Genomic DNA, 18,485 nt, shown 5'->3' with positions numbered 1-18,485 from the left:
TCTTTACCAAATAAGTCCTATAAAAAATAAGACAGGCAAATGGCTTATAGTTCCTGGATGTAAATTGAAAAGTCGTTCTCAAAATAGGCTGTCGGCAGAAAAGTGTGGCACTAGCTCCATGACCGTTTTGTAAATCAAACCAGAGAATGCATGACGCACATTGAAGCATGTGACTCAGGTGGTCTTTGCCATTGCATGAAATGTGTGCGCAAATATTAACATTGCAAAACCATGTGACTGTGTCGACTGTTCGATATCTATCCTTTTTTTATTAGTGCTATGTAATATTCCATTTCCTAATAAGTTGGACTATGAGTTATGGGTATTACATATAAGAAGATATGATAATGAACAGAAAAAAAATGCTTGAAATATATCACTCTAGCACTATGTGATGAATCTGAGGATCACTTTACAAATTGAATTACCTGAATAAATTTAATTTACTTTTTACTTCAATTTATTGAAATTCACCAGACAGCTTTAGAGAGGGAAATGGGATCACCATGTCAACCTGACAGACGGAAAACTACTCTCCAGACACAGCCAACCAAAAATGTACAATAACATTCCTCCATTCTCTAATTATGTCACTATAAATTGCCCGCACACGTCTTCATTCGTTTAATTTCTAATTACCACTGCCAGCATCTACTCCAGAGTTAAAGGGTAAAGTTGAAAATGTGAGAAGCATTTATTACATCAGAAAAGCGTGGCTTGCACCTCCTCACACAGTGCATTGATTAAAAGCTTGTCAAGTGTTTCACAGAGAGCTCAATCTGTGGTTCGACAATAGCCCACAATTGATTTTCATCACTAAACCAAAGGGTTTCAAGATAAGCTTTAATTTCATTGCATGATGGTAATCGTTGGCCGACATGGATTTAGCTTTAGGTTAATGGCCGATGAGCAATATAAGATGCTCATCGGCCATTAATGACAAATCTTAATTGAAGTTGTTTTACTTTCTGCATCATCTTGTTTTACTTTTATAGAGCATCTGTCCACTGTAAAAAAAAAAAAAATTAATTAAAATAACTAAATTAATTAAAAACTAACTGTAATTGTGTGTAGCTCAAAATCATATGAATATAGTGCTGCTAAATAACCGCATAGTGAATTATCTAAAAGGGTAAAAAGTCAGCTTCATCTGACAATTTAATTTGTATGTTACTTTCCAAGGCAGCTGCTACAATATCCAGAGGCTTTAGCATTTCAAAACAACACCCAAGAAATTGAGTCATGCAGGTGTTTTTCTTTTCTTTTCTTTTCTATTTTTTTTGTTATAGGCGAGCTGTTACCGAGCCCAGCAATATCCAAACAGCCTACAGGCTTTCAGAACGAATCTCATCCATCACATCCACTCCAGAAATGTGGAGTTAACTGTAGTACCTCTGCCTCTTCGATGGATACTTCAGCTATACCTCCTGCTCAAACTGGAGGTTTGAGCATGAATCTGGCGAGTGTGCCAGGTTCATGAATTCCACTGAGTACCCAATGCAGCTTTTGATGATACAGCCGATTAATGTTAGGAATCCACAGGCCTAAATAAGAAAATACAGCCTAAATTGGTTCTTCATAGCCTTTGGAGATTGCTTGCTTCCACGCCCAAACGTCACTGGCTACAGCTGATTAGTTATGGCGTCTGCGTGAAACAAGGAATGGAGTCTGCAGATCAACGAAATGTGTTTCGTCTGGGGCTGGGCAATATGGTGAAAAAGGAATTTTTATAATGATTAATTTTCGCTTTGATTATAGTGCAGAATTTAACTGTGGTGTCATGGTGTATCTGTGTGCTTTGGGAGGTTAATTTGATTGTGTTGACTTACTTTTCAGCTGCATTTATGTGGTTAGAGTTCATATTTATATGCACATAACACATCATTACATAAGCAACGGAGGGCCTCGATTTTTCACGTCTCACTTACATTCTGGTCCCCGTCAGCTGGCGAGCAGCTGGACTCGGTAAAGATGCCGCGGTCAGATCCATTTCAAATTTCACTGAGAATAATCAACCCTCACATTTGAGAGTGAGAAGCTATAGTCACTGTTACTGTAACATAATATTCCCAGTGCCTTATTCTATCTGCCTTACAACAAACACGCAATCTTAAGTTACCTGCTCAAAATGATCAAAATGTTCCAACAAAGTACTTATGTGACAGATTACTAACATGAGACGGGAAAGCTGAGCTGATGTTTGTCTGTTTGTGGGAAATCGGTCAAAGTAAAACAAGTTTCACAATGATTTTTAAGAGGAGACAAAATCATTGTGAAGTTTTTGCACAATTATTTTGTCTTTCCAAGCCAAGCCAGCATTAAACAGCAAACACTGTCTCTGTATTCCCTAGAAATGTGGATCTTTAACCTTACTGTGAGATTTCCAAAAGGTTCTTCTAAATCCAGAATATTCCATGATAATTAGATGTTAATAGGTGATTTTTTTTTTTTTACACCTGAAAATCTGGTAGATTTGCTTAGATTAGGGACCAAAATTGTTAGTTTCAATTAGTGCGGTTTGCTTTCACACTGCACTGTATCAAACAAATTAAACCTTTCAACAAAAATGTTCACTCTCTCGCCTGTGGTGGCGCTGACCAAGACCCAATAAACGACACTGAGCGCAACCTTCTTCTTCACAAGATTTAAACAAAAATGGAATGGCATCAAACGTTCATGGTTGTAGGATTTCTCTTTTGTCTTTTGTAAAAAAAAAAACCACGACCCATTTTTCTCGCTATGGCATTTGATTTGACTGGTCTTACCCTGAATGCTCTGCGCTAGTCCACTTCCTGCTTTCGGAGCAGTCTGCTTAGCATTTACAAGCATTCAAATTGTGTTTGCTTCAACTAGAGACCTAGGTTTTTAGGCAGGCCACAGTTCAATTTTTTCTGTCCCATAAAAGTTTGATTGTGTATTCATACCTCCCCAAATGAATGAGACTGTCTAGGCAAACACACCAGAGTGCAATTAAACAAAACTAAACAGGGCTGGTATGAAAGGGTCCTAAAGCTCAAAAGGAACCTCTGCTGCACTTTGTTCTACCTTCTTATTATCCCCTGAAAGTCACACTCTCACTCACAAGCTAAATAAACTACAAACATGCCTTAATATTGCCTTTATAATAACTTGTTGCTCATCTAACCTTCCTCTGACTTTTTAAACACTTCCCTAATAGTGAAAATTCCTAGCTTTGAGTTGTCTTCACTCAGTTTTATTGCCCCAATTGTTCATATGAATGTTTAATAATCAGAAAAAGACACAAGCTTTTGAAATTTTGTGTCTGACAGCAGTTAAACTGAAAATCAGTGGAATTCTATCAACAGCCAATTTCTAGGTGCTTCAGTAAAAATAATCAGTAAACTCCATAAAATTACTTCTTTGGTTGGAGGTTACAGTTAAAAGAAATTAGGAACAAAAGAAAAAAATGCTAATGTCACAAGAGAGCAAGCAGTGATGAGGCAAATGTCAGGGAGATGGTGTAATTTCCTTAATTACTTATTCATTATTCATGGGGATCAATCGCCAGAGGCCTTTGTGTGCTGTCCAAATAACAAAGGTCACAGTGGATGTTAAGATTTCAGGCTGCCCTGTGTCAAAATTATCAGCCTGCTTCAAAGTTCCTACTAAATTCAGAGAATCATTGAAATATTTCAGAGTGTCTTTCCTTTGATTGAAAAAAAAAATTGAGACCAGAATCTAAATGAATTCAAATCAAGTGATTAGTGTGTGACTAATAAATGTGCCAAAAAGCATCTGTACTATGAAATAACTATTCTTATTCAACATAACTGTTCCTAAAGTTCCCAAATTTGTAGATATTAAACGATTGAGAATAAACAAATTTATCCACCTTGTTAAAAGTAACAACCTGATTCAATCTCAAGAAAGGATTCATAAAATATAAAACTCATGCTAAGTCACAGTAAAGTGCAAAGAAGCTTAAATAGCATGTTTCCCCCCGGTCAATCATAAAAATAATAACAATGTAAAGGGTTTTTCTTATGGCACACAATTTTTTTTTTTTTTAGGAAAAATAACACTACATTTTAATGCCTATATTGATTTTAAAAACCATAATGGCAACACTATTTGACGCCCTTAAAACAAGGTTGTGTATAATTTGCAGTTATGTTCTGTAGAAAAATGCATCAAACAGAAACTCCGGCAGCAGAAAGTGTTGATGTCTTTTGAGAGCCCGACACAAACATCCCTTGTAGAGGATAGAGATTTAAAACGCAATTTCCAAATATTAATTCCTTCCACTGAAAGCAAATCAATCTACTAGAGGTAATAGTTTTGTACAGTATTCTCCAGGGATTTTGTTTTTTTTTACACAACTGGTGAGTGATGTGAATAGTTCTCTCTAAAAAAGATTGTGGGTCTCGACAAGGAAAACCTCTAAAAGGGTGAAATAGCATTTGAAAAACTGCATTAAAAAATGACTTCTATGCTGTGGCATCATCTCACACTGGAAAAAAAAAATCACTTGTAGGTTTGGATTTTTTCTTCTCTCTTAACAATTAAAACTTATTTATAAGTACTGTACCATGTGTCTTGTTTGTGAATTCACAATCTCCTGCCACAATGTGACCAGGTATTTCACTTTTCTGACATCATAGTCTTTTTTTTTATTATTATTATTATTTGTCCATAAAGAAACAACTAACCTTCTTTAGATCAAATTTAACTGCTCCAAGATTTCCACCAAGAATTTATAAACTGAAATAATGAGACAGTAGAAGATCAAGTAAGTTTGCGCAGTATGTGTGGCGTATGATAAGTGTGGCACTCAAGTAGCTGAGTTTTTCAACAGCTTGGTTTATGTGGTGATAAAATAGTGTAAGCTAGAATTAAATGCGGACATTTAATTCCGCATTACTTCCGCAAAGTAATGTGGGGCTTTATTTACCAATGGTATGTCTTTAAACACCCATAAAATGTGGCATGTGTGTAAGGCAGATGTGGGTTGAATGTCTAAAGTCAGGAAACTGCAACAGGAAAACAGCTCCTTAAATAAACTTGCCAATATCTTGTCAGAGTAATAAGACTGAAACAGACACAAACTTAGGCTGGAATAGGACCTATGTTTATTTTGCCACTGCACACAGTGAGGAGGATGGTAAAAAAAAATAAATAAAAAAGTTGCTGTTGTCAGAAGAAAGTCACAGCTGGAGAACTGCAGAGCTTTTTTTTCTGTGGAGGGTGATGCTACTGCGACAAAAACACAATAAACAATGAAAGTCTTTTTTTAATCTTTACTATGGCTACAAATTATGGATTCCTTTATACTAATTTTAAAAAAAGATTAAGGAAATCATTACCAAGTTTTTATTATTTTCAATGTAATGTGTGTAACTACTCCAAAAAAAAAAGAAAGAAAGGAGACAATTGGGTTCAGTTAGCAAATACTATTTACATAAAAATATACCTGATACAAAATCAAATGCATGCAATAATCATTGTTACAATTTGAAAGTGGATCCTGAATGTTGGATGGAAAAGATGGAGCTGGTAACTCTTCCCTGGAGATTGTGTCTTATTAAAATGATCTAATTAGATTGTTATAAATAACCAAATTCTTCCCAGAATGACTTTGAATGCACTACTTAAGTCACAGACCTTTTTTTTGACACAATTTCGGCTTCATTATCCTCTTATCAAAATAATTTAAAATAATTTCCCTGACATTCAAAGCACACTGAACAATACGCTTCAAACTCCATTTCTCCCCCCACATTTCATATTTGACTCTAAATATATTTTCTTCTTAACATTGCAGGCCCAATTTGCAGTATTTGACAAGAATGTTGACTAGCTGCCAGATATTGTGAGGCAAGTCAGCGGAATAGCACATAGCAGAATCTGAATTACATTGAGAGATGAAACTTCAATAGATCTCTGACCTGAGAGAACAAGTGGGCGTCATTTCTTCCCGACACTTGGGAAGAATTAATTACCCAGTAATCAGAGACAAAAAGATAATACAATTTCATTTTAATTTCTACAGAATAGCATCCCTTAAGTGCCACTTCAAAAATAGGTTTTTCAGGAGATGAGCTGAGAGGCATACGGAGCAACCTTTTGAAGAACAGCCGACATTTAAAATTGGAGCATCCAAATATTTTGACCAACCAGGTAATTAGCAGTAAAACCATTTGAAATAAATAACTACATGCAAATACAATCATATTTATTTATAATATTTCAAATTTAATTTCACTCCAGTTACGCTGGAAAATAATCCCCGGCTTGAAATATTCTTGTTTATTCTGTGTTATCAAAAAATATGTCTTATTATCCTGTTAGGGTTTCCATTTTTTTCATGAGAAAAAGCTGTTAAAGTAATCTTGGATATTTGACCTCTTTTTAAACAGATCATGACCCAGATAGGCAGAAACAAAAGACAAAGTGAAGATTTCAATGGAAGAACTTGTTGCTAGCAATGAGTCAGTAATCAATAAGCCAGATATGCCAGGTTAAGATTAGGAGTAGAGAGGAACTCAACTGGGTCAATGTATAGAGAACTATAATCTGTGTCGGCCATTTCCCTTCCTAAAACCTAATGGCTGGATTGGCAGTTTGCACTTCAACCCTTTCGGAGCTTGCTTGCAGGTTTTAGGTGCAACACCCGCAGGTGGACTTCAAGTCCCTTTAGCCTCCTTTCAAAAATCACAGAGAAACTACAGAAGGAGTCTTGGTTTGAACTTTAAGAACAAAAATCTTAATCTTAAACATCCCCGAAGATCTAAAACTGTGCAGTACATGATGCCACCTCAAAGTGATAAAATCTAACAAGAAACTCTTCACACTGCATAATGCAAGATGCCAGACCTCACAGCTTGTTGCTACAGCACAATCTCGTCAAACAGAACAAACGGTGACATCGGTGCAACAATCGATACACGGCAGGTTTTGGGTGTGAACTCTCACTCAAACTCTGTGGATTCTGAACAGAGGGTGGAGAGTATCAGGAAAATGAGACACGTGTAAACTCTTCTGACAAGACATAAAAAGACAATTTTCAGAAATCTCTTGCAGCAACAGTAACAATGCACAATTTCCCAAGAGACTTTCTGATCCTGCTTGAAATTTGTGGTAGGTTATCTCAGGAAAGTGGTAAATTGGTGGTTGGTGAATTTGTAACCCCAAATGACCACAAACCAACAATTTTACCCTACAGCCAGAGATTTTCTACCAATTCTTTCATGGGAAAAGACTTTGTTTAAGACAGCCAATGCTCAGGACTCAGTAAATCTATGTCCGTTTTACTCAGCTTTGGAAAGTTGCTTTTAGCTATGATGATATTTTCCAACATGCATTGTCCATTTGACTTGCTACTGTTGAATTAATTGCAATATTAGGTAGGTAACTAATGTAATATTACAAACTCCATCACTTGTGTTTAGTTTACTGATATAAATCCCAGTCAGATATTCATGAACAAAATTAACTTGATCTGGAGTCAAAATGTCAGAATTATTAATATAAAATAGTGTTCTGTAACAGGAAAAATATTAATATTGTGCGTATTGAACTTGTACATCTTGTTCATATCAAACTGTAACATTACTTGTATTCCAGATGTAGGGTTTTTTTCTGAATGGTGCTTCACATGTCCTTTTTTGCATAAAACATATGATTTAAATCTCATCACTGTCATTTATTTATACTATGTCATTATTAATTGTTGTTCATTTCCTGGATCAAAAACTAGCAGTCATCAGACAATTTGTTCAGAGTTTTTAGATGCAAGGCCTGTGAGTGAAAAGCCACTCAAAGAGAACAGAACTTTTAATTGCTAAAATAGTTTCTATTTGAACTCAAATTAAAAGGGCTGAATTGCACAATTATACCCAATTTATCTCTGAATGCTTAGAACACTTTGAAGATCATTTTAATACACATTATCACTGTGTGAAACAGAATCATCTCCAAGTTCCCAGGCAATCGCTAAATCTGTAGAGAACTGTAATATTAGACAGTTTGCCACATTTTATGGAGTACATAAAAATGCCCGAGGCGTAACAATCCAAATGTCCCTCTCCTCTATGCATAGTGATGCATCCTATAGTGTTTCAATAATGAATGCACCATGATGTGCATGCATGAAAGGACACATGCTGCTCCCCTTCATACTACACAAAAGAAAATGAGCGCTATATCATTGCCAACAGCATGCTGCTCTATTACAGAAAGATAAGACACCATTTTCTCAAATCAGACATAGTTTAAGCTCGGAAATACTGTGAGCTTCAGCTGATAAGGCTCATCTGTATCACTTGTAAAACCGGGATGCACTTCTCTCTGTTGCAGACAGTGGCACGACCATGGGCTCACCTCTTCTTTTAAGGGTCACTTGGTCTACAGACAAGGCAGTGATGACTCAGTTTAGTCTAAAAGGAGCCCGGGAAGGTGCTCTCAGTTTATAATAGCCATTGGAAAAAATAGGAAATTAGTCTTTATTTGCAAGTGAATAGCTTTGAGAGAAAAGCAAATACATTTTCTGAGCGCTGCGAGCATTTACATAAAGGGCCGGTAAACAGGAGCGGCAAAGAAAACAGCCTCACTGGAATGATTGAAGTTGTTTTGACCAACGTCGTCCTGATCAATAGATATGAAGAGGCGGCCCCCTTAAATCTGTTACTGTGATATCTGGATTGTATCCAGATGGTTTTATGAAATATGGAAACCATAAAAGACATAGATTAATCAAAACATACAGAAACCAAAATGGTACAAGGAACCTAGCAACACATGGAAGAGTGAAAGGAACCAACTGAACCAGAGAATGGTGGCAAACAAAAGTCTCTAGCTCTACAGTGACAGCAGAAGTTAATAAATGTTCAACAAGAGTCCCTTTTAATGAAACCACTGCCATACAGGAAATAAAGAAAGATGTGAGAGGACGTGATGTGCACCACTGTGGGATTTCTGCACGGTCTCTGGAGCTTTTAAAATTAGAAAACAGCTGAGGCAGAATGCAGGTAATTGCATTAGCAAATGAGAAAACTTGATTCAATAACAGCCTGTTCCATTTTAACTGTGCATTATGTTTGAATAAAGTAATATACTGAGTAAACTCGTTGCGCATCCACCAACCACAAATGGCAGGAAATGGAAACGTTATGTCATACAGACTTTTTGTGACAAAGCATAAATTTTTTCTAAATAGATATTTTCACTTTTAATCTGGGCAGATACTGAGCTGTGACAAGGCAGTATCCAAAGACTAACATACATTTTATGACTGAACTTGAAAACTGGACACATTATACTGCTAGCACTTAGCATTCATCAACAGGTGGAAGTACGAGTGTTGCGCAACATAATCAGCCAGCTGGAACACAGTGCGTTATAAAGCAAAAATATAATTTAATGAAGGTTCGATGCCTTTGCCTCAAGAAATTTTAATAAACGAGGTACTCAACTCATTTGAGGACTAGTTACAGCCCTAGTATTAGCTAAAGGTGGTGTCAAGAACATCAGTAAATGCATTTGGACCATGTGTTCCACAAGACAAAAACGGGAAAACAATGACAAACTGATTATGTAATAATCCTATTCAAAACATGTGATCAAGGAGCTAAAAATGTTCTACCAAAAGCAAAAAGCATGGCATATGAACACACAAGTAATTGTCTGAAATACAATTTGTGGGTTGATGCACCCAATAAACGAGCATTTTGATCTATTAATTTCTGGCTTTGGCATCCTTGAACTTGGACTACAAAATTGCTGAAAGAAATAAAGATGCCAGATTTATAAAATTGGCTAGCTAGAGGACAATGACCTTGATTAGCAGTTCTGCAGCAAATATTGGGACATAACAGAAATACAAATCTGATAGGGAATAGAAAAGATTAATTGGATTGAAAAATACCACCCAAAACCAAAACAGTTGTATTTTGATACTCTAGACCAGTGTTGGTATAAAATTTACAAAATCTTGGCCTTGAATTTTTTCTTAAGGCTAGCCAAAGCCACAACTGTAAATCCTTTTTAAACTGCAACTGCAACCTAACTCCTGGCTCCATTCAAACAAACCAATAAGATTTTTTATAATTAAACTGTCAAATGTGGCTTTACATGCCAAAGATGAGACACATCTTGTAAACAAAGGTATCAAGTTGTAAACTTCAAAATATTTAATATACAGATGTTTATCTGTTTGTATACACAAGAGCCTGCGCCAAGTGACTTCAGTCCTTCACCTCCACTTACCCTGTGGGTAGTCAGTTAACCTTTCAACAGGATAATAACTTTGAAGATGCAGCCAGAGCAACAGCAAAATAGTTTTGATGAAAACATATTCATGTTTTGGTTCAAAGTATTGAGATCTGATTGAATATCTGTGACAAAAAGTGCTGTTTCTAGCTCAAGCTCTTTTGCTAATAAAAAAAAGGAAAAAGCTAGATGACACATAATCCCAAAGGCTTTTCATAGGAAAAGTACCTAGAGATGTGAAAACTAGTGAAAGTAACTACAAGTCTAATTGAGCTGGTTAGCCAAGGAAAGCCTGATAAGTTTACTAAAAGGTTATTAAACATCTCTGACACAAAGCATTACTTGACTGCTGCAATATAATGTAAACAAGAGGTAGCAAATTAGAGAAATCTACATGGGGGCCAGTGCCAATTTTACCTCAAGCTGTCCACTAACCGCATAATTTTTAATTGCTACTTGACTGAAACAGATTGAATTAGCGCCTGAGACAGCAAAGAAGTGGAGGAAACATCAGCGGTCTACAGCTTTCCATTGCTTTGTATTGTCCAGCTCTAAAGCAGAGAAAAGCCTTTTAATACCAAAAGATGTGCCAGCCTAACTAACTAAGATTTAGTGCCCAAAGGGATCATGTATTCGCAGGGTGTGCCTTCCGTGGGTTCCTTTGATAACAGACAAAGATGCATAGCTCTACTTTCATGACAGAGACGAAATCTTACCTGGTTTCCAATTAAAAGAAAAGCAGGAGGAGTTTGATATTAGGATTGCATTCTTTAGCAAAGAAGCAAGTTTTCATTAATCACACACCGTAGGAAAACACACCATCCTCTCCCATGTCCTACTTATTCTGTGCTGCATTTAATCTATTCTATACTCATGAATTAAAACTCATTAATATTAATCCCCAATATGAACCTCAAAGGTTGGACTTAAGGACACCACTGCCACAGAGGCTAAACATTTACAAACAATCGCTAATCCCCCGGTCTATCTCCCCTGTGCCAGGAAAACCCTAAGGAGACGATGTGTATGTTCCTCGTGCGGTGCCACATGGGGTCACACGCACATGTAAAGTCATCTATTTAGTGTCCTGAGGCAACAAATCTCTGAACTCTCTCAGACCTGGATCTGTCCGTTCTGGTCGCCATCACCCAAAGACTCATGTCCTGACCAGAATGATTCCCAGCCTCCCCCACACTCATTCTTCCTTATTCCTGATGAAAGTCTTTGTTGTTTTCATGTGTCTTGGAAGTCATTTTAATTTGATTCATATTAAACGGTTACTCAAATGACTTTGTCATGGTAAAGATCACTAATCTTAACTACGGCCGAACAATATAGTTGTGATATGAATGTGTGCAATTGCAAAGGACTGTTTGGTCGGCTATCATCATATACGATGCATTCAAACTCTGCTTGCCAATAACACCTTCAGCCAGTTGGGTGAATTTCACTGTCCAAACCTGAGATTAGTGACCTACAGAGCTGTGAAAAAGTCATTGACTCTGCCATGCTCCCTAGCAACAAGGGTGTTTTTTTCATCAAACATTCAAAAACCATCTTTTTGTGTCATTACAAAACTCTCCTAGCAGTTTCCTAAATGTTTTAAGGATAATGGAGTTGGGTTTTTTTTTTTTATTAGTTTTTTTTTTTTTGTCACTTTTGACTGCTACCATGAATCCTTAAATGAAGCAAGTGAGGCTGGATTTAGTAGTTGTTCAGGGTCCTTTTATGACCGCATAAGTGAGTCGTCAACACGTTCTTGGAGTAAATTTGATAAACCAGTAGACCATTTACTGTTTGGAAGGCTCACCTTTTTTCATATTTTTTTGACTTGTGGATAACATCTTGAACTGAGATTTGCCATCTCTAAGCATCCAAAGTCTTACAGATTGTTTTTTTTATTGTTTGAGGCCTCTTACCCTACCTTGTGTCATCAAAGTGTTCAATTTCAGTGATTCATTTTACAGGTTTGGGAGAAATCATTGCCTGAATGTTGCCTAATTTGTTAAAGACAAGGATACATTAACCATAAATAGATAAAATCGTGTCATTATTAAATGTGCATCTATATTTTCTAGTACTCCATTGACTTACCACATAAAACAAATACCTAAGGCAGTGGTTATGTTATTCTTTTTGCTATGATGGAAAAAACAACAACAACTGACTTGAAACTACAATATTTTACCTTTGGTTTGATTTCTCTGACAGGCTTTCTACAGCTACAAGCGTTTTATTCAATTTAACAGAGTTGTGTTTGATTTTAGAAGGCACAAATCTCTTTAGTTTTGTGAAGTTTGCTGAAAAACAGAGTGATAATTCATAATAATGCAAGTTCACCCTCTCAAAAGACTTTAACTTTAATTGTGTAAAGAAAACTTAACACAGGAACTGAAACATACTTTTAATGTAAAAAAATAAAATAAAAGACAACAACCACAAACCATAAATAAAACGGAAATAAAACAACAAAAAAACAAGCGAAACTGGAAATAAAATGGATTCTGATGTTGATGTGAACAAAAGTGCCCTATCACAATGGAAATTATCGAGCTCATTTTAATTTATCACCCGACTGATTAATTGCTTATTGCGACAGGCTTAACTGCAGTAACTTAACATTTTCACATAGTTGCAGTTGGTGGGAACAGAAGTAAATTATTCCAAAGAGGATAATTATTCAATAGAAAAACAAATAGATTTTGCCAGGGACAAACGGTTAAATAGATGCTCTGCTGCTTGCTCTAGGGGGAAAATCTAGTTTATTTTTGCCTTTGTGCACGCTAGTCTGAAATCATTGCTTGTTATCAAATTGGAGCTGCTGGACTCGCAGCCGTTGCTTATAGCAGCACTGGCTCCCATCCTCACAAAGCTACAGTCAGTCGTAAGGAGGGCTGGAGCTTTCCTAAGTCAGCCTGCTTCCATCTTGCTTTGGAAACAGAGCAGCGCGGAGCTACGTCATAATTTCCACATGACTGATGATGTAAGACAGCCTCAGTGAACCAACCCTACTGTAAAGCACAAAGCCGCTTTCTCCTATTCAAAAGGTGCCATATGGTGAGAGGCAGAGACGTCCCACGATTTAAAGACGTTTAGAACTAATCTCTTATCTAGTCTGGCTTCGTTCTCTCCAGCTGTAAATCATCTTTGAAAATGGATCCATGTTTACGGTTATCAGCTGGAAGAGAATCAATTACAGGACAGGGAACAGAAAAAGGGTTAATCCCTCCTGAATCTCAGTTCAGTCATTAATGCTGCTAGCAATCCTGCCCTACAACCGGCAGTTCCAAGATGAGGGTTTTATTTCATTTACATTCAACTACTTACAACCATACATGTCGTTAGCAATGGCTATTGCTAACATAAATGCAAATATTGCTGGATTTAATTGGATACAGCATTCAGGTTTATGCAAAGACACAAGGTAGTCAGGAAGAACTTCAATAAAAAGTTTTGTCATTAGGGAAATTATGAAATCAGGTTTCTCTCAAAGTATTCTATGATAGCATTTTATTTTAGGATTTCAAGAAAAGTGAAGATTACCAATATTCACATTATTTGACACCACAACATATTAAATAATGGTTTAGTAATTTTAAAGCTGTCAACTTTACGTTGTGCAATTTCCACTAACTAATGTCTCTTTCCTAAACACTCATTCGTGACTCTTGATTTGTGATCATGTTTGACATTATGGCTCACAGGCCAGAGTGCCTTTCTGTTAGGGGTGGCACAAGTCCTTTAAAAAAAAATAATTAAAAAGAAAAGGTTGTCTTTCATTTGTGCTTGAACTGTTGTCTATCTGGATAGGCACACAGGTCGAAACAAAATATGGCACAGACAAACACTCTCTATAACTAGGAATTATTTTTAAAAATATTTAAGAAACCTACTTGATAATGAGTACACATTTATATATCCTCTTTATTTTGCCCATTTTATTACTATTACGATAATGGCCACACATATTTGAGTGCCTGTCCCAAGTTGAGCAAGTGAATTTAGGTATTCCCATGATTTTTGACAGATTTGGACTGTATTTGATTTAAAAATGTTTACACAACTTAAACCTGATCTGGATTATCATACACTAATAATTTACTCTACCAAACATGGTTTGGAATGTAGGATATTGCTGTGAATGCAAATGAAGGATTTTCTGGGGGAGGTTTTTTGTTTGTTTTTGCCTTTGAATCACCTTAGAATGGCAAGCGTGAAAAACACAGTAGCTGTATAAGTGGTTAGAACTGGAATGAAAATTTCTATATTAAAGGTACTAAAAACACTGTTTCGATTTGAATATCTACTTTTTAACAGATTTCCTAACTGACAGACAAACATAGAAATTCCAAAACTATTCATACCCCCAGTAGATTTAGGACCAAAGTATTACCTTTTAATTTGATAAACATGTTTCTTCTGACTGAAAGTAGTAATGTCATCTTAGAGCGACTCAGCCAAGGTCCAAACTTGAATTCAGATTGAAAAATACTTTGTTGATCTCAAAGAGAAATTAAATAATCTGATAGAGCATCTGTGAAAGGAGCTAAAGATTAGAGTGATGGCAAGCAGACCTTTCAACATCAAACGTTTGTGTCCGATCACCAAGAATAAATTGTCAAAATTCAAGTGGAAATGTAAAACGCTGGTCACCAGTGAGCAAAAGAGCTTGATAGCCGTAATGAGAGAAAAGGTTCTTCTGTTGATTTATTAAGAATATAAATCATTTAACAATAATTCAGTGTAATAAATTAATAAAAACAGATTAATTTTATTATTTTTATTGAATCGATACTCATTTTGAGCGACTTATCCTTTTAGAAATGTTGTCTCATTTCCTATCAAACACTTTGGTTTGAACTAGAATAATTTCAAGATGTTAATCATGAATAAATTAGGGATTCGCTATAAATACAACAATGACTCAAACAGGGCGACGTTTAAGCAACCATCCAATACATAAATTTTAAATTAGAACTAAGCAGTGTTATTAAAGAACAGGATAGACTGTAATATTTTGTAGGTAGGGTAGAATATTTAAGGCGACATTCACTGAAATTGGACTGGATGTTAGTGACCAAAGTGACATAACTTGGCAGAAATTGGTGGGACCATTGATAGTGAAGGTCTCCCACCCAATGCATGAAAATGTTCCTGAACTGGAGAGCTGTCAGTGACGGACTGCTGCATCCTAAATGCACAAAGGAGTGTTACTGTACATCCTTCCTACAGCAGCTGTTAAGATTCTATAACTAACAAAATCTATAGGTTTTTAAATCCCTGTTATCGTTTGCTCAGGTTATCAAACAATGTTTGCATAGTTTTATTTTCACTTCTTCTAAACAGTCGGTTGTGCACATTTTGTACTTTTTTATTTTATATAACTGCACATTCCTTTGGATTGGAGTGTGCTATATTTAATAACTGTATAGTATGGTGTTGTATTTTTGCTCTTACTGTACAGTACGTCATTCTTAATTCTATTTTTCATATATTTTAGATTGTTATCTTTGTGTGAACCTACATTCTTCAACTGCTGTTACATCTGAATATCTATATTCTTCTATTCCAACTACATTGTAAAAAACGGGTTTTTGAATAATAAGTGAATTATTATTAGCTCATGTGCATCAATAAATACCAAATTCTTACATTTCTAAGCCATTTATATCTCCAGAGCTAAATTCTTTTAGTTTGTTTTTTTTGACCAAGTTTCCTTTCAAAGAGAGAACTAAATCTTCAAAGATAAACATTTTTTCTCAGCAAATTTCCCCTTGAAAAACTAAGTTTTCTTCAAAAATTCACAAGTAGTCAGCAAATTACTATGTAGGTTTCCAATGGGTGTGTTTGAGTTTAATTGGTTCTACGAAATGGTTTTCAAACAACTACAGAGTTAGACCCATTGACATAAATGTCCACGGTGATACTCAAGAGGTCCTTGCGGTGGCATGTATTTTTTCTTGATATTGTACCAAAACTAAATTATGCAATGAGGGCTGTATTACCATGACAATGCAGAGAGAGCTCCACTCCCACTGCGTTTTCCTCTCTAGCCCGAGGAACACCCCTTCACATCGGATTGTACATGAAGGATTAAAAGGCTAACCCACGGAAAATCCTGAGCCTGGTGTAGCTAAGAGCACTACTTCTAACATAAGCACCACACACAGAGACACACACACACACACACACGTCCGCACACTTCAGAAAAAGAAGGCGAGAGAGAAAAAAATCGCCGGCGTTAATCAAAAGAGGGCGTGCAAAATGTCATTAAAATGTAATTTCACACAAACTCCCTCAATTAGACTTACGTAAGGGCGCGTTTAACAACTTAGAGGATCTCATTTCAAAGCCTGCATCGTGGCATCAGATTACATAACAGATGATTCAGAGTGGAAGTTGTGCTTGCTGTGCATCAAGTGTAACCCACGACTGCCCCTGACAGACCCTTGATGTTCATGTGCATTGCAAGCCCCACCTCCAGGATGTCATCATCATACTGCAAACGGACAGGTGCACGTCAAAACACGTTTTTTCTTCCTTTATCACACACACATATATATCATTTATAATTTTTGCACAATTTGTATCCTGAAGAGTTAGTGACACGGTGTGCTTAGCGTGTTCGTTTCCGCGCACTTGTTTGTGTCAACACACACACACACACACACACACACACAAGGGAGCCCCAGCATCACTCTCCATCAACAACAAACACGTCCCATCTGAGCAGAGAGCGCAACGGCCCACGTAGACACGACTCTCAAAACATAAACCCCAATAATCCCTGAGTCACACTTCGCTATAAACACCGCGCTCGCACACGATTTTAAATCCCACTGCTTCCCAATTTATGTACTGTGTGCAATAATGCAAAGTCAGCGCGCAGAGGTTGTGCCACGCGAGGAGCAGCGGTTTTTTTAGCAACCAGCTGAGTTGTGCTTTCGCGCGCGGGTGTGCATGTATGTTTGTTTGAGAGAACATGAAAATAGCAACAACAACACACAAAAAAAAAACATTTGCCAGCAAGCTTTCTTTACTGGACACACAGCTCTCCTGGAAGCTAATTAGCAGCAGTCGCAGCACCGTCACACCTGCTAAATAAAAGAGTGCCTGCGGGCGGAGGAGGCAAAAGAGTGCCTGCGGTCCTGGACCACAAATAAAAATAATGGGACGGAGTATTCAGAATAAAATGTTAAAAAAAAACACGTGAAAAAAAGCATGTTAAAGATTCTTACCTGTGCTGCCCACAAGAAGCAAGGCTAAAAAAACATTCCTGGTCTGGACCATCTCACCTCCCGAGCAACGTGAACGTTAAACGGCGTAGCGAACGTTTAATCCCCGCTCTGCTCCCTTACAGTGATGCTCTCCGGGCTTCCCTTTTTTTTCTTTTCCTCCTCTCTCGCTCGCACTCTCTCGCTCTTTCTTAGCAACTGTTCATCCCAATCTTTACATCTGTGCTCGTCGATTTTAAGTGTCAGTGTCTTTGATGACAAGCAGCGGTCAGAGATAAGCAGTGATGAGCGCCAGTGCACAGTTCAAAGTCTGACTGACAAGTGGAGCCTTCTCACATCCGCGAATCACTCCGCGCGGGCGGAGAGGAGAATCTGCCGCTGCTAAATAGTGCGCTGGGCTCAAAGACGGGCGTTGTGGTGATGATGATGTTGAGGAGGAGGAGATGGAGTATGATGGGGAATCCCCAGTCATTGCAATAATAATTCACTTTGCCCGTTACAAAGTGAATTATTAATACACACACACACCTATATATATCATTTACAATTTGGGATGCTTATAAACCCATTCTAAATGTTACTAAGATACGCAAATTTTTCTTTTGTAACGTAGACGCTAATACTGGATTGTTACCTACAAGTGTTATCTTTTTGAAATAAAGGTATTTTAAATCTAGCATACATTATATTCAATTTATATAAACGCTTAAATTATATATATATATATATATATATATATATATATATATATATATATATATATATATATATATAATTCAATTTATATAAATTGAATATAATGTATGCTATATATATATATCCCATTTGGTAGCAATATTGAATTTGTACCAGAAATATAAAACCAGGGGTGGGAAGTTGGTACAAAATGGCCAAAAATGTGCAAAGAAAATATCCCCTTCCCCACAGCTCCTCACCTCACCATCATCATTAGCCTGAAGCAGGATGGGTCCATGCTTTTATGTAAATGCCAAATTCTTACCCTTGTATTTGGATATTGGAGCG

General features: G+C 36.7%; 1 protein-coding gene across 13 annotated transcripts in view; it reads right to left on the bottom strand.

The window, feature by feature from the left end:
* Window positions 1–17,817, bottom strand: part of ncam1b (neural cell adhesion molecule 1b) — a 108,482-nt gene extending 90,665 nt beyond the window's left edge. For 9 of the 13 annotated variants that reach the window (XM_044119195.1, XM_044119186.1, XM_044119190.1 and 6 more), the window contains exon 1: window positions 17,466–17,817. In XM_044119195.1, the coding sequence (XP_043975130.1) occupies window positions 17,466–17,517 (52 nt within the window). In that variant the 5' untranslated portion in view covers window positions 17,518–17,817. The remainder of the gene's footprint in view (window positions 1–17,465) is intronic. The other 4 variants (XM_044119196.1, XM_044119197.1, XM_044119193.1 and 1 more) reach the window with 1 other exon arrangement.
* Window positions 17,818–18,485: the final 668 nt, after the last annotated feature.

This window comes from Gambusia affinis, linkage group LG06 (assembly GCF_019740435.1).
Source record: "Gambusia affinis linkage group LG06, SWU_Gaff_1.0, whole genome shotgun sequence".
In the NCBI taxonomy this organism is placed as follows: Eukaryota; Metazoa; Chordata; class Actinopteri; order Cyprinodontiformes; family Poeciliidae; genus Gambusia; species Gambusia affinis.
The sequence above is the reverse complement of the archived record's forward strand: the minus strand, read 5'-3'. Positions and strand labels throughout refer to the sequence as shown.